At 38.5% G+C, this 14723-nt stretch overlaps 1 protein-coding gene across 4 annotated transcripts in view; it reads right to left on the bottom strand.

The window, feature by feature from the left end:
• The window catches only part of SPAG16 (sperm associated antigen 16), a 382795-nt gene extending 374966 nt beyond the window's left edge, over positions 1-7829 (bottom strand). For 3 of the 4 annotated variants that reach the window (XR_004777193.2, XM_035536876.2, XM_050711723.1), the window contains exons 1-3: positions 7751-7823; positions 3883-3929; positions 3411-3509 (exon numbers count right to left, since the gene is read on the bottom strand). Coding sequence is in view for 3 of the 4 variants with exons in the window: in XM_035536876.2 (XP_035392769.1) it covers positions 3411-3509; positions 3883-3929; positions 7751-7793 (189 nt within the window). In the remaining variant the exon portion in view is untranslated. Of the gene's footprint in view, positions 1-3410; positions 3510-3882; positions 3930-7750 lie in introns of all 4 variants that reach the window. The other variant, XM_035536875.2, reaches the window with a different exon arrangement.
• Between the last annotated feature and the right edge of the window lie 6894 nt (positions 7830-14723).

Raw genomic sequence — 14723 nt, 5'->3', positions numbered from 1 at the left:
AAATCACTTAAATGCACCACTGGAAGAAACTAAGGTTCTATGATGTGTGCTACATATTATGAAAAAATACCACTATAGAGAAGAAATGAGAAGCAGATAGAGCTTGGACACACACCTACCTTTTCCTGTCTTCAGTACTAACTGAAAACAAAATTCCACTGAGATACTCGTCAAGAAATGCTAGAGGCTGTGACTGCAAACTATCTCCTCAACCCTAAATATCTCCTCAATATAAAATAATCTGTTGGCTGGGGAATTTTAGTAACTCCAGCCATTTACAGTTTATTCATATCCTTCGTGGGAGTTCTATCAATGCAACTGCATAAGTTCCTTGGAGATTAAGGCATTTCTCTTGATACACTAAAAACAAGTAGTATTCCCTATACTGAAAGATCTCATCATTATTTTTTATGATACAGAAGACACGTTTAATCCAAGCAACCTATCTAACAAAGAAATGTACCTACAAGATCAAGACATGTAGCACTGTACTAGGAATGCTGCAGTATGCCAAGTGCAGTGCAGTATTTGGCCTATTTTCATTACTGGACATACAGCACAGACAGGTCTGTTTTCTAATTGTGATAATAGAAGGACCAAAGAGTACGTCTGCAGACATGCGACTGCATTCTCCTTCTTGCTTTTCTTTCTTTATTCTAAGTGAGGCCAATGTCTAATATTGCTGCTCGTAGTTACCCAAGCACGTCTATAAAGCCAGTCTTTGGAAGAAATGACACAGCTTGATTCCCTTAATAAATGGAAATATGATAGGAATCCATTTCATCTGTGCAGAAGAGAATTTATTGGCTAGATATTACCACTGAGAAGCATTTCAGGAACTGAGCAAGGAACAGCACAGGGAGAAATAAAGGCAGTCTACCACACAGAGTCTTGGAACAGGGCCTCAGGAAACCAGAGGGAAATTCCTTGTTCTTTTGCAGACTTCACAAGTGTTATTAAGCTAACTGCTTGAACTTGATCTTAACCTCAGATGACTATCCATAGAATGGCAAACAGTAACTTTTTGTATATATCGACCTCTCTAGAAAGAAGGAAAAAGCAATCTCTTGATATATGTGGTGTGAACGGACACCCTGTAGTAGCTACACAGGCAAAACTCATAATGTTCTGACTAAACGGTCAGAATTCTTTAAAGTATTTCTTTATATTAGCTAAATATTTCTTTTTGAATTACAATCTTCAAAAGATTTTGATAGTAATATAAGGATTGCACATTTGATCAATAATCACCCAGTTTAATACTAGGGACTTCCACAACATTTGCAAGAATTTTTGTCCAGTGAAGCAAGATTAACACCAAATACACTAATAATTTCCCTGGAAAACAAAATGACATGTTCTTGCAAAAAACTCAGATTAAAAAAAAACAGGAATGAAAAAAGGATTCAAAGTTTATTTAACAAGATCAAATAAAATACAATCAAACCTAGATAACATGACTAAGGTTAATGAAGGTAACGTGACTTCAGGTTCTATTTGGTATGCTAAGAAAACAAAGGTCCTGGAAAGGAAGCGTAATAGCTGTCTCTACTGAAGGAAGTAATTTAGTCTGCTTTCTTTTATCTGCCTGGTTTTCCAGAAGTTCTGTAACCTTTTCCCAGGGTCCCTATCAGCTGAGACTTTCTTTAATATGTAAAATATACTGTTGCTTGTGTTTAAATGTAAATTATATTACTTTATAATGACTAAAAGAAAGGACAACAGGAAAAAAAATCATGAGCTACAACTGAAAAGGACAAATGGAACAGGAAGACGAGGCAAAATCCCTGCTATGCAGAGCATGTCTTGCCCAGCACAGCTCTGCTTTGTATTAGCTGCTGTTTCACCTCCAGACTAGGGGGGAAATGGTATTTAGAGGTTGGAGCTCCACCAGCCTCATTTCTCTGTTGGGATCCAAATATGAAAACACGCACTGTAAATGCTAATCTGCAGGTGAGGTAGCCTCAGTAGTTCCAATGCACCCAGGCACAGATCCAGAAGGGAAAAAAAAATGCCTCAATATTCCCTGTAGAAACATAGCTTTAATTCAGACAGACTTTTTTGGGGGAAAAAATGGTGAAAAGCATTATCTTATGTTGGCTCATTTTCATTTAGTAATTACTGCTAATTACCTTGGAAGGAAGTTTGAAAATAAAACATTTTTCTTAATTTTTCCTGGTTGTACTTGACCTTTTTTTTTTTTTTTTAAATAGTGTAAAAGAAACTATAGTTACTATAAATATCCAGTTTCCAAATTGAGTATCTGCGTTAGGCAAATTGCTAAAATATTTCTAGATGCTCACTTGATCTGTGCTTTCTCTATAAAATTTCTTAACAAAACATTTGCATACAGTATTGAAATACAATCTTTAATAAAGAATTAGGTATAAGAGATACTATGAACAGCAAATATACACAAAATCACTTAAAACTGTTTACTGCAGTGCAGCTTTTCTCAGATATAGTTATTACCTAATTTAACCTATTTAGGCAAGCTCAGAAGCTGATAATTGGGGGCAAAAAAATGTACCAGTTATTTATCATGTGAAGACAACCTTCCACTGTGCTTCTTAGCTCAGAGTTGGAATATTGATTCAATATTAATTCACAGGAAACAGCGCTTCTACTTGGGTCAGCAAAAGCATTTGCAGCAGCACTAGTTTTTTCCAGTGAATTAGCATCAAGCAATCTAGTCATTGAGCCTCACAAAACATACAGCATATCCTTATGAAAGCTGTCAAGAAACTAGTAAGTGTGTTAAAAGTTTTTTTATTATTATTAATGTCTGGCTAAAGGTTGAAAGCATGATTTCAATTCTGAAATTATGGAAAAAACACCTCCAAATAAAGAGCCAAGAAGGAAGATGACAGACATCTATCAGCATATGCACAAAACCAAAGAGAATTTGAGTTTAACCACATCTTCTGATCTAAGAAAAGCTCATGGTATCTAATCCATTTAATCAAGCTGAGAAAACTGTTTCATACCATTCTTCAAGTTCAACCATCAACAGAGGTACAAGATTAGTTATTTATTCCACTGTTGAAACATCAATAGATTAAAAATATTTCTCTTTGTTTCTCCTCCACGTCAGGGATTACACACACATTCAATTTATTCACAAAGAAACAAACCCTAAAATATTGATTTTAAAAATTTTAAAATACACCCGTATATTTGAAATATGAGGTCATCTATGGGACGTAAAATGAACAGAAGTTAAAGGAAAATGAGACACAGGAAACCTAAGTTGCCTTTTCCGCTGTGACACATTTACTCCTAGAAACTTCTAAGATGACAATCTTTTCAACAAGTATTTCATAATTCAAATAAATTACAATGTGCAAATTTCAACTCAGTAATACTAACTAGTTTATAGACAGTCTTACTAATAGTTACAAAATTCTTACTAAAATGTGGGCATCTTCAGTCTGCTCTTGAATAGTCTGCAGAGCCTTTGACAGATCCTCGTCATCTTCCTGAAGACTAAACTCATCATCTGCTGGAACCTAAATGAAGCGATTTAAAGTAAGAGTATCAATATTTTATAAATCTTTCTTTCAGAGTGTAAGTACTTTCATTCCTAATCTCATTCACATTAAAAATACTGTGCCCTATTTAAATACATTTTAAGTTGTTTAAATATTAACTATAAATAAGCTGGAATGGAAATAGCTGCATCTTTTTTAAAAGTATTAATGTTGAAATGAAAGGCATAAATAAACTGACACTAAATCTCCTCTTGAAAAGTAAAGATTACTCATCATCACACTTCACAAAAGGAGATTTATGCCACTCCTCCCTCACATTAATGAAGTAAAACAAAAGAATGAAACATGAATACCACAGATATCACATAAGATAATCAATTTAGTCAATTACCTCTTCGTACTGATAATCATCTTTAGAGTAGTCTGTTATTGTAATTTCTGCAGGTTTTGTTAAGCCTGAAACAGCTGGTGCACAGGATCTGTTCGAACTTCAAAAACTGTAAAAGAACCATCTGTTATGACCACCCTCAGCCTTGTTCTTTACACTGCCAAACTCTCAAGGCTTCCACCAGCCTTTAGATGGCCACGCACAACTCCAGCAAAAACTACATCGGTGCACAGAGTCAAACTTGTCCCAGCAGGTTTAACCACCATTAAGACTAGCCCAATCAAACCACCAAAAGCAGAACTCAAGCATTATTCTGAATTAAACGCTGGCTAAATTCTACTCTCACTTATCCAATCACTGGTTTTCTCAAGGGTCTTACAGCACTGACAGTTCCACAGACTTGATGCTTCTAAGTACAAGTAACTCGGTGCTCTCAAAGAAAGGCAGTTTTGATCAAATGCAGATGAGTTCCAAAACGAGCATCTGAAATAAAACACTGAATACTAGCTCATTTACTGAAGCTGGCGCTTGTGCCTCAAATAATAATCACAACACATCTACAATACAAATGTAAGTGAACTTGGAAATTATAAAAATACATTGCAAATTACAGTTCTTCCAAAAGCTTTAGTCAAACTTTTCATTAAAATAACAAATGTTGTAAAACAAAACCAAAATAAACATCTCATCCACTAGCGTCACAGCCCGTGAAAGTATAACTAAAATGTTTTTAGTAAGATGCGCTGTTGACTGTTTCCCTAGGAAATCAGTTAGCCTATAAATGACCCATGTAAATAAACTAGAAATTAACTTCTGAAGAAAAGAAAAGCTGGCAATTCAGTACTTCACACAAATCAATTTTAAACCATAGCTTCTTTATGTAACAGGAAATGAAATGAAGAGGCAAAAAAATGGGTGGTTTTCCAGTTTAACATCACTTCCCAAGTCTGAATTCTTCTAAAGAACAGCATCATGGCATCCAAGGTACCAGCTGAATTGTAAGCACCTAGAAGGCTGGCAGGTGGAGGTCACATCTCAAAAAGTATACCCATCTTTGGTTTTCAGGAGAGGTAAGTCTTGAGATAATAGTCAAAGAGATGCCATTTTCTCTTGTGAACAACAACAAAAAATAGGGGAGTCACTGCGTGAATAAAGGCCTCCTTTTCAGTAATCAAGACAAAGCACATCTGCGTACCTGCAACTGCACAATTACACTACATGCCTACTATAAAAATTGTCTGCATAAATAGGAAATGGGCATGAATGTTTCTTAAGAATTTCCTATCTAGGCTTAACTACATAAAAGTTAATGCCTGTAATAGATATGCCCCCAAATTTTATTCCCTAATTACTGCATCACAGGCCACAGATGTGGAACGCATGACTTGAATTCAAGTCACAGCCACTCTGCATCTCAAATGTCTCTCTGTAAAAGTTTTGTTTTCTAACCTGACTGATTCTCAAGTGTTTAATTCTAAAACCAAAGCTATGCAGAAACTCAACTTCAAAAAAAAGTCTCCCATGTTTTCTTTTCTTTCACAAGGAGAAGAAAATAAATGTAATCGTCTGGGGGCTTCTGTTAACAGGCCTAAAACTGTTTTCTATTGCACCAGAAGAAATCTAGATTAAGAATTTCACCTTTAACAGGAAGGCAAAGAAAGCATGCAGTTCAACGAACACACCTTTTCTCAGCATGGTACTCCAGGACCACATGTGGGTCCATCAAGATGAGCAAAAAGAAGTGAGATGAAAATCGCTCACATCTAGACATGACATTTAGGAACTGACCCAAGAAACTCAAGGTAACAGTCGATGATTTTGGCATCTGGCTGATTTGCAATTGCCTACTTGCTGTCATACTGACAGGAACATTGGGGACCTCACACCAGCGTCTGACCACATCCCAGTGAAACAACTCCAAATTCCTGGACTTTATTCCTTCAACGCAGAGGGAGAAAGTTCATCTGAACTGCTAATTACATATGAAAAAGGGAATAAAGGCATGAGTGCAAAGCAGTTTTCCTTTGTTGTTCTAAAAAGCAAGAGAACAGCAGCAGCCTGGAATTTGAGATAAAGACACAGTAACACTGACTAGTCAGGGTAACATTCTGAAACGTCCCTATTTTAATAAGGCATGCAATCATTAACCAGCTGACAACACCTTTTAAAGAACAGTCATCTTTCCATAGTGTGAATACCTGGGTACATCATTTTCGTATGAAGTCAGGCATTATTTCCATATATATGGAAATATATACCGAGTAATTTTACGTACAAACTAAATAATCTGCATGCTCCTCTGGAATCCCTAAGCCTCTTCGTTACTTCACAGTACAGTATTTATCAACTGAAGATTTGCTTAAATAAAGTACATTTAAATAGAACACCATACCCAGCAATTTTTCCACACCGTGTTCTGATTTGATCAGAGACTATTTTTCTAAAGCTATGTTTTGTACGGGCTAGAAACAATTCTTCCCCCTCACCTCCATCTTGATCATCTCTTTTTATCCACATTTACCAAACCTTCCAATGCAGATAGAAATGCTGAATCTATCGGCAGCACACCCTTGACAAGTAAAACACTTGCAAATTTCATTTTCTTCCTGAATTTTCTATCAACCTGGCTATCCGTGTGATCTGTTATAGACTTAAGCTAACATGTCATTACAAATGCTGTGCACATAAGACTAAAATTTTAAGTTAAAAATCCCATTTTCAAAAACCATATCCAAGTGCACAATAAAACAGAAGCATTAAGTTTTAAAACTTGTGTTTTCCTAGCAAATGCTGTGTTTTGTTAAACACTCATACGATGCACGGCTTTTTCTCAGCATACCACACAGCCTGAAAACAGGCATGCATTTTCAGGAAGTTAGAAACTGAGGCACAAGCTCACAAAGGCCAATCTTCCACTTAATTTATTGCCTTTTTTTTTTTAATTGGCTTTCATCTTAATTCCAGTAAGGCAAGAAAATTAAGTTACTGGTAGTGCCTGGCTAACTTTTAAGCAGTGCTCATTTAGCCTCTAAACCAAATCTGGCAAGATCTTCTTCATTTGGCAGCTCACACCTAAGACAGCACCCACGCTGACCTAGCAACAAAACTAAGATTTGGGAGACCTGACCAAAATTTACATTTAAAAGCTACCAACACCTAACAATGTGCCACAACTCGATCCTGAGAAGAACTCAAAGTGTTGCTTTTTTCTTTAAGAGCCTCATAAAATATAATTATTTCTGGTTTACTGTGTTGTAAGCTTTTAACTTGATCACACAGCATTAAAAAACCCACTGTGGATACCTTGGCGGGTACCATGGGGCAGCCATTTCCAGCACCTCCTGGTGGGGCTACAAGTCCTCCTTACAAGCTGTTCGTGGATATTTTGTGTTTACTCATCAACAAACCCAGGAGACGATTTAATTTCAGAACTTTAACTCGTTTTTAGCCTGTCCTAACGCGGGGAGATAGAGTTCCATTAAAGAAACCCTGTCAGGGATTTTTAACATCACCACTGAAAACAAACATCTTGGTAAAGCGAGACAGACCCTCCTGTCCCTGTAAGCAAACAAACACCCCTTTACATTAACCCTTTACATCCTCCATCCTCCAGAGGCAACACCCTATAAAACGTGGTGGTTTTGCTAGTTTTGCTTTGTTATTTTGATTTTTTTTTCCACGAAACTCGGTGAAAGATCTCGGCACGCCACGGGCCGGTCCCCGCGCCCTGCCCGAGCCGCCCCCAGCCCCACTACCGCAGCAGGGGCGCTGAGGGGACCGCGGGGACCCCGGGGGACCCCGGGGCACCCTCATCCCCACCGGGGGCCATGAGGGGAGCCCTCCCAAAAGGAGGGGGAAGGAAGAAGGATACTCTGCAGGCAGAAGGACGCCTCAGAGCTCGCCGACTCCTCCATGGCCGCTGACCGTTGCCAGGGCGGCGAGCGCTTCCCTTCTCGCGAGAGGCGCCGCAAGCCGGGGCGGAGGGGCGGTTTCACTCATTTTGGGTTAACTTAGTGTTCCTGAGGCTTTCTGGCACCCTGTTCCCCCCGAGGATTTTAGGGCGAGGCCAGGCTTCCCGCGCACCCCTCTGTGACGGGCTGCTGAGGAGACCCGCGCAAGGGCGGAAAACCTCGTGATGGGTCTGTCTAGGAAACGCTCTTTTTCCTTAATTGGGAGAAAAACCTGCTTCAGTCTCCTAAAAGAAGAACTAATTTCTTCCTCGTGGGAACCATTTGTCACCGCCGTAGGTGTTTGGAGGGTCACAGTGCACCTGAGCTCAGCTCTGTGGGACCAGTTGCTTAAATAAAGTCTTCGCAGTGTGCTCCCGTTTAACTGAGAGCGCACACAGGAGTTTTCCCTAGCAAAAGCTTGGAAAAGAAGCATACCCTACCCTACATATATTTAACAAGATTACCTGTTAGGGTTTTCAGGTGTTTGAGGTAAGGTTGTAGGAGTTGGAGAAGTATTCTGTTGCCTTCTCTAATTTTAAAATTGGTTTGGCTGTCCCACTCCTAAATTCCCCTTAAGCTGCTGTGAATTACACACAACAGGAATCCAGTGCTTGAATTCATGCACAGTAACTGAAAATAAAAGTGCCAATTGTTGGTCTGAAAGGAGAGGTACTGGTATTACTTGCAAGCTCTAAACAGTTAAAAATGAAACACAGCCTGAAGATCAGAGAAGATGGAAATGAATAAAATTGAATTTTGTTGTTCAATCTAATCTTTAGCCAGAAAAAATATATATATGATCCTGGAAGATGGCATATAACCTGTGAAAATATTAATTTGGCATTCTTTTTCCAGAGATGATCACACAGGATTGCCTTTCTTCTCCCATTGTAGACAGACATCCATGAGAAGTGATGGGTACTTGAACACTGTCATACTCTCCCAACTGTAATAAAAGAGCCATGATTTGGCACAATATTGTCACAGCACCAACTAAGGCAATGTGGCCTGTTGTATCCCTTCATAAATTCTTGTTGGCTGCTTCTCCACTGGGGAGTTTGGTACCTACCAGGGTTTGAACTCATCTGGGCTCAAGAGATGGAGGTTCAAGTGGTGGGTTTTACACTACAGGGGAAGCTGCTGCGACCAAAACAACATTCTTCATGGATCCAAACCAAAACAGTAATCCTAAACTGTAGCAAACTATCTCAAAGAAAAGCAAAGAATAAGTAGAAGTGGCCTCATAAAGAGCAACACCTTTGAGTTGATATTTCCAAATCTGTGGAATTAAAGAAGTAATAATCATTCAAAAGGATTCGAATGAAGGCCTCATAGTTAGGGAAGATGCCGACTGCAGCACACATCACAAATTGTGGCTGTACTTGTGTCATACAGGGAAGCGCAACTGATTAATAACGTAAGCTAATACCACTCTGCTCTCAGCAGCAGGTGTGCTCTTAGCCTGACAGAGCTGAATAAAGTGCCAGGCAGTTTCCTTCTTTACTCCTTAGTTTCATCACCCTCTGCAGTCCTAACTTCTCCCTACAAATTTTTCACTAGACTTGTCTATCTCACTAAAATATGTAAATTTATAGTACTCCCAATTCAAATCAACTGGTAAAAACTTAAAAGGGGCTCAGGGTAGTACTTCAAGAAAAGATTAAGGCTGGAAAACAATTAATAGTGAAGGCCAAAAGGATCTCAGTCCTCTTGGTTTATTAAAGGAACAATTAAGCAGCTTGATCAAAGTACAGTTGGAAGAGATTTGTTAAGAAAGGCTAAGCTAAGATATAAACATAACCAACCATCAAGAATTGAATCAACATAAATTACAACTAGAAGAGCAAGTTTTTGATAGGGAGAATAAATAACCACTTGACTGCTTTCCAAGTATAACGGAAACTTGCAGGAGGCTTTTAGTAATGACAGAGTTCTTCACAGAAGTTGTGCTCTGCATTCAGACACCTGATTCACCCAGCTTTATAGCCCTGTAACCATCTGAGTTATAAATGATTATCTTCTCCCAAATAGCACTAACCAATGTCGTTACTCTGTCCCATAACTTCTCATGAGAAAGACATGGAAGCAGCATCTGCTGTCGCTTGAGCATTTCATTAGACAGACTGCTTACTTTCCTCACGCAGCCAAGACTACGCACCGTAGCTGTATCAGCCAGACAAGTTACATTATTTGACGAGATTTATCATGGGTAACCTGGAATGCTCCAGAAATACTGCATTTGCTCCCAAGCCCAAAGGGCTAGATATTCTTCCACTGCCTGAAGGAGCGCTGCTCTCACTCAGAGCAAAATATCCCCTCCTACGGAATCCAACAAGCAAACTGACTACAGTTCTGACAAGCTGAGTTACAAAACAACAACATCTGTCCAAGCTACTTCCACTGACTTTCAGACCCTTACAGGAGACATCCAAAAGTTCAGTTTGCATGCTTCATCACAACAGACAAGTCGTCAAAGAATTACCTGACCCACTGACTTCCACACGCAGATTGCTCTACAGTACAGCTTTTGGGGAGAGAAGACAATGGAGTGCCATCAATTGACCTTTCTGAACGAGCACAGCACGGCCTGGAACATTATATGGATGTGACAGTGACAGCAAAGAGGCCACAAGACAGCATGGGACCACAGCTGGAAGCTGGGATGAGTTGGTAAACACCTTGTTCCAACTTCTGCTGTGCCGTCTGGCTTCCAGTTAGGCAACTGGCATTAGATGTATTTTCTCTGTATTGCCATCTGGCAGCTGCTTGTACAACATCAACACTGAGAATTTGGCTAGCAATTATCTTAAGAATCACATCAAGGATACTTAACAATGATTCTGAAACAAAAATGGCTTATAAGAAGGGAATTTCCTTTAACCAATGACATTACACCCACATGGAGTATTGCAGGTAGGGGACGGAATAGAAGGGTACACATCCTTATTTTCTGCATGTATTTATTTTACAGAGGTCCCCTGAAAGTGTCTAAGAAGTTAACCATAGAAGTTTCAAAAGGGTGTGAATATTGCATGCAATAAAAGTTTCTCAGAAAGCATCATTGCTTTCGTCATGCTGTGAAAGTTCAATTTTCCAAAAATCCAAGGAGCAGGGCATTTTTTCCTTGAAGTGATGTATGCCAAAGTTCAGTTTAATAGAGAAAAATTATAGTAACTGATTAGTACAAAAAAGTCTCAAAAAATAATACTTAAATACTTAGATTGAATTTGTTGAAGTCAAGTACAGTGCACCTGGAAAATGCAGTGCAGTCTAGTAGCTATAGCCTCAGGTCTTCATATTTCTGAATGTCAAATCAGCAAAGCTAAGGGGGCCATTGTAACCTTAAATGCAACAGAAAGGGGTGATTTAAAAAATGGAGCCGAATTTGCAATAAATGATTCTATGACAACAGAAATCAACATAAATTTCCTATTGTACTTCCTGCTGTGCATTACTGTCTCTTTCCTACCCCCTTTGCTGGTGGCTCATATCCTCATAATTTACAGCAGATGAAAACTAATCCAGAAGGAAAAGAGGTGGGTTTAGGTTATTTTGTTTGTTGGTATTTGAATGTCAGGAAGAGCAGAACTAAGATGCAAGAGATTTAGCAGTCAGAGTTAAGCTGAAGTTATTAAATGTAGTACTATTTTGTCTCTACAGAAGAATATTCAATGTTTAAGCTTCTACTACATTTACAGATATCTCTAGAGATTAGGTCTAGGATCCTCGTAGGAGAGAAAGGTTTGAGTTGAAGTCAAAAACAAGAACTCCCGTTTCCAAATGCATCAGCAGTTCTGCCAGTATTCTTCTAAGCATTTCATTAAAATCATAATTAACGTTGGCTGGAATACTAGTCATACTATTCAATCACCTGATCCAAAAGCTATTTTTCTTCAAATTTCTCAAGTTCGGTCTGGTTTCAATTTCACACAGCTTTTTTTATGTGCAAGTGTGCAAGACAATCCTCTGCTCAAAAAACAGTATGAGTGCAAACAGAAGTATGAAGATGTTTGACTCCACTTGCACAGAAGTTTGGGAATAAACAGCCAGGCATTTTGTCAACGGTAGAGTGACATAGGTAGTATGATCACAGCACAGGTTTTACATGACACAGTACTGCAAAGTGCAGGTTTTCTAGTGCAGACAGTGCAAATATAACATATACAGTCTAGCCTGCACACTAATGTATAATAAAAGTTATTCTATCTGTGCTGATGCTGCTGTTTCCAAGGTCTACTGCCTCCACATCTTCTGTGGTTGTTCCCTTTGAAAATTCTCAGGAGCATTGGACAGATGGTACATTTTGGCTCTCCATGTACTGAATTGGGCGTATTTCTGTCACAGACAAGAATAAATTGTACTAAGAGACACAAGAGTTGACAGTCTCTTTATTTTAGAAATGTAAGTGACCCGTGTTCTCTCTAAACTCTAGTTTTATGAGCACAGAGTTATTTATCCAGCTTATAGGAACTAATGATCATCTGTTCCCCATAATTAGAGGCTTTCCTTATCATATTTTCTTCTGCTCTTTGAAACTATGTTTACTTGGCATGCTTTTCAAGTTTGGGTAACTTGGACCACAAAGCAGCTAATCTACTCCTACAACAACCTAAAGAAACATTTAACTACATGTGACAGTTGTAAGACTGAAAACCACCATCCTTAACACAAAAGCACAGAAAACAAGCAACAGTGTCCTAATCTGTACTTAATAATAGAGACATCATCTTGTTAGAAAATGAATAAACTAGAGGACAAGCAACAGTAAAGCTAACAGAAATGATTACTTAGTTTTACCATGCTTCCAAATAATCTACTCCTTGTTACCCAGGTAATACATTTTCCCTTCACAAGTCTCAGTCTCATACTGAGTAGCACATGCCAGAATCACTTTGGCTCGTTTCCTGCTCCCCTTCTTTACATGCTTAATTTGCTTTTTTTTCCCAGTAAGAAAGTATGCACATATTAAGACCCAACACAGCTAAGTTTTCTGTCTGTCAGCTTAAAAATAGACAGCAATGAATATATCTAGCAAAAACATTTTTTTAAAAAAAACTGCAGGGTGCTTCAGCAAAATGATTTCAGATTTTCCCCTGCCCCAATCCTCAACTGTATCCTAATCAGCTCAGCACAGAAGACTTGACTTCCTTTCACCCCACTGCTTTCCTTACTTGGACTCACAGCTTCCTTTTTGCTTGGGTTTTCCCCATTCTGACCAACCTCCTTGGAAGTCTGACCTCTTCCGTTTATGTTTTTATGTTTGACAATCTTTGGGTGTTTGTTTCCTCAATGCATTACCTTTTCAGAGGTACACTAAGAAGATACTGTGTATTCCTATTTCAAGAAAACAGCCAGGAAATTATAATTGGTCAGAGAAAGGTCACCAAATTTGATGTAAGACAGGCAATGACTAGCAGGTGTATTGTAGCCAAAAGCAACGTTTGCTACCAGAGAATTTAGCCAAGCCTTCAGGAGCTGCTTAAAGCCAGTTGTATTGATTGAGACTGAGCATGGAATTTTCATTTCCCCTGTACCGTTTTGTTTGTTCTTAGTACAGTGCAATTTTCTCACATACAGGATGTGAAGATATAAATAATTAGAAGTCAAATCATCAACCTCTAATCTGTCTTAACTGAGCTGAGAGCAGCAGTGTATGTATGCTTCCGTATATTCATATAATGGTGACTATAGTCACTACGTCTACCTCATTTGCTTCCTATATTAACAGATACTTCTATGGAATTGTTGCTGAAAGTCCTATATCATCCTCTATCCAAAATAGTGTTGTTGTTTGTTTGTTTTTTTTAAAGTCTTATGTACAGCACATTACAACTTATGATGTAGATGAAGTATTTTGTGGTTTTCATTTTCATATCTTTGATGGAAGACAGTAAAATATTGACACCCTGTACTTAAATGTCAAATCTTTGCTTCGTGGTTTTTGTAGTATTTCATTTAAATACTAAAGCATCACGAAATTGCAACCTGAAAATGCTATGTTTAAGTTCTTGGCTTTTACCTTCATCTTGTTTTCAGCACAGCCATAGCTTTTGTTATCAAGCCATTTGCTTGCTTTGGTATGAGCAAGTGTTCTAATTCAGCCTATCTTGAACAGCTCAATCTCAGGCACCCTGCATTGCATTTGGAGATATCCAAACTGGTTTAAAGTGTGCTAGCTCACATACTGGAAGCTTAAGTTAATATAAACTCCGCTTAATATAAGTCATGCTTTCTCCTATTATACAAATATATCCCTGTAAGTTAGAGCCAAATCCCCAATGTAGCATGAAGATAGTCCTAGTAGGTTTCAGGCACCTGAAACCAAGAGGAAAATTCTCTAGGCTTTCACTAATGACACCTTCAAACTCACTTTGCAACTTTGTGCCCTGAGAAAAGGAATTGCAGTGCCCAGAAGAAGCTTACTCTATGAGCCCCCACTATACTGTCCACTCCCTGCAGTCTGGGATGAGGTACCCAAGTCCTCAAGGAGGATGTCATTTCAGATAGTACTCTTTAGTGCTGTTTTTTGACCAGATGAGACAGCTCCTTGCTCTGTGTTGATTACTAAACTACCATCCTGAGGCACCTGTCCAAAACATGTATTTACAAGGCTGTTCTGAGGGCTGCTGATTCTTTGCCACTGGTCAGGAATACAGAAAAATGTAGCCTTACTTTTAACAGTAGGTTGTTTTTTTTTACACTAGAAGGAAAGATGATATAGCTATTTAAGGACTATAAGATCTCTCTTTAAATTGGGAAAGATTTTGAACAAATACCTCACCATAATGGCACTTCTCTGACTCTTCAAAATATACAGCTGGTTCAGAAGATAATAATCAGAATGCACTCAACTAAATTTACCTCTAATAAGTTTCCAACAAGAATGTCTATTAC

The sequence above is a fragment of the Cygnus atratus genome, chromosome 6, assembly GCF_013377495.2.
Source record: "Cygnus atratus isolate AKBS03 ecotype Queensland, Australia chromosome 6, CAtr_DNAZoo_HiC_assembly, whole genome shotgun sequence".
NCBI classification, from domain to species: Eukaryota; Metazoa; Chordata; class Aves; order Anseriformes; family Anatidae; genus Cygnus; species Cygnus atratus.
Note: the sequence above shows the minus strand (reverse complement) of the source record. Positions and strands in the feature narration are given on the sequence as shown.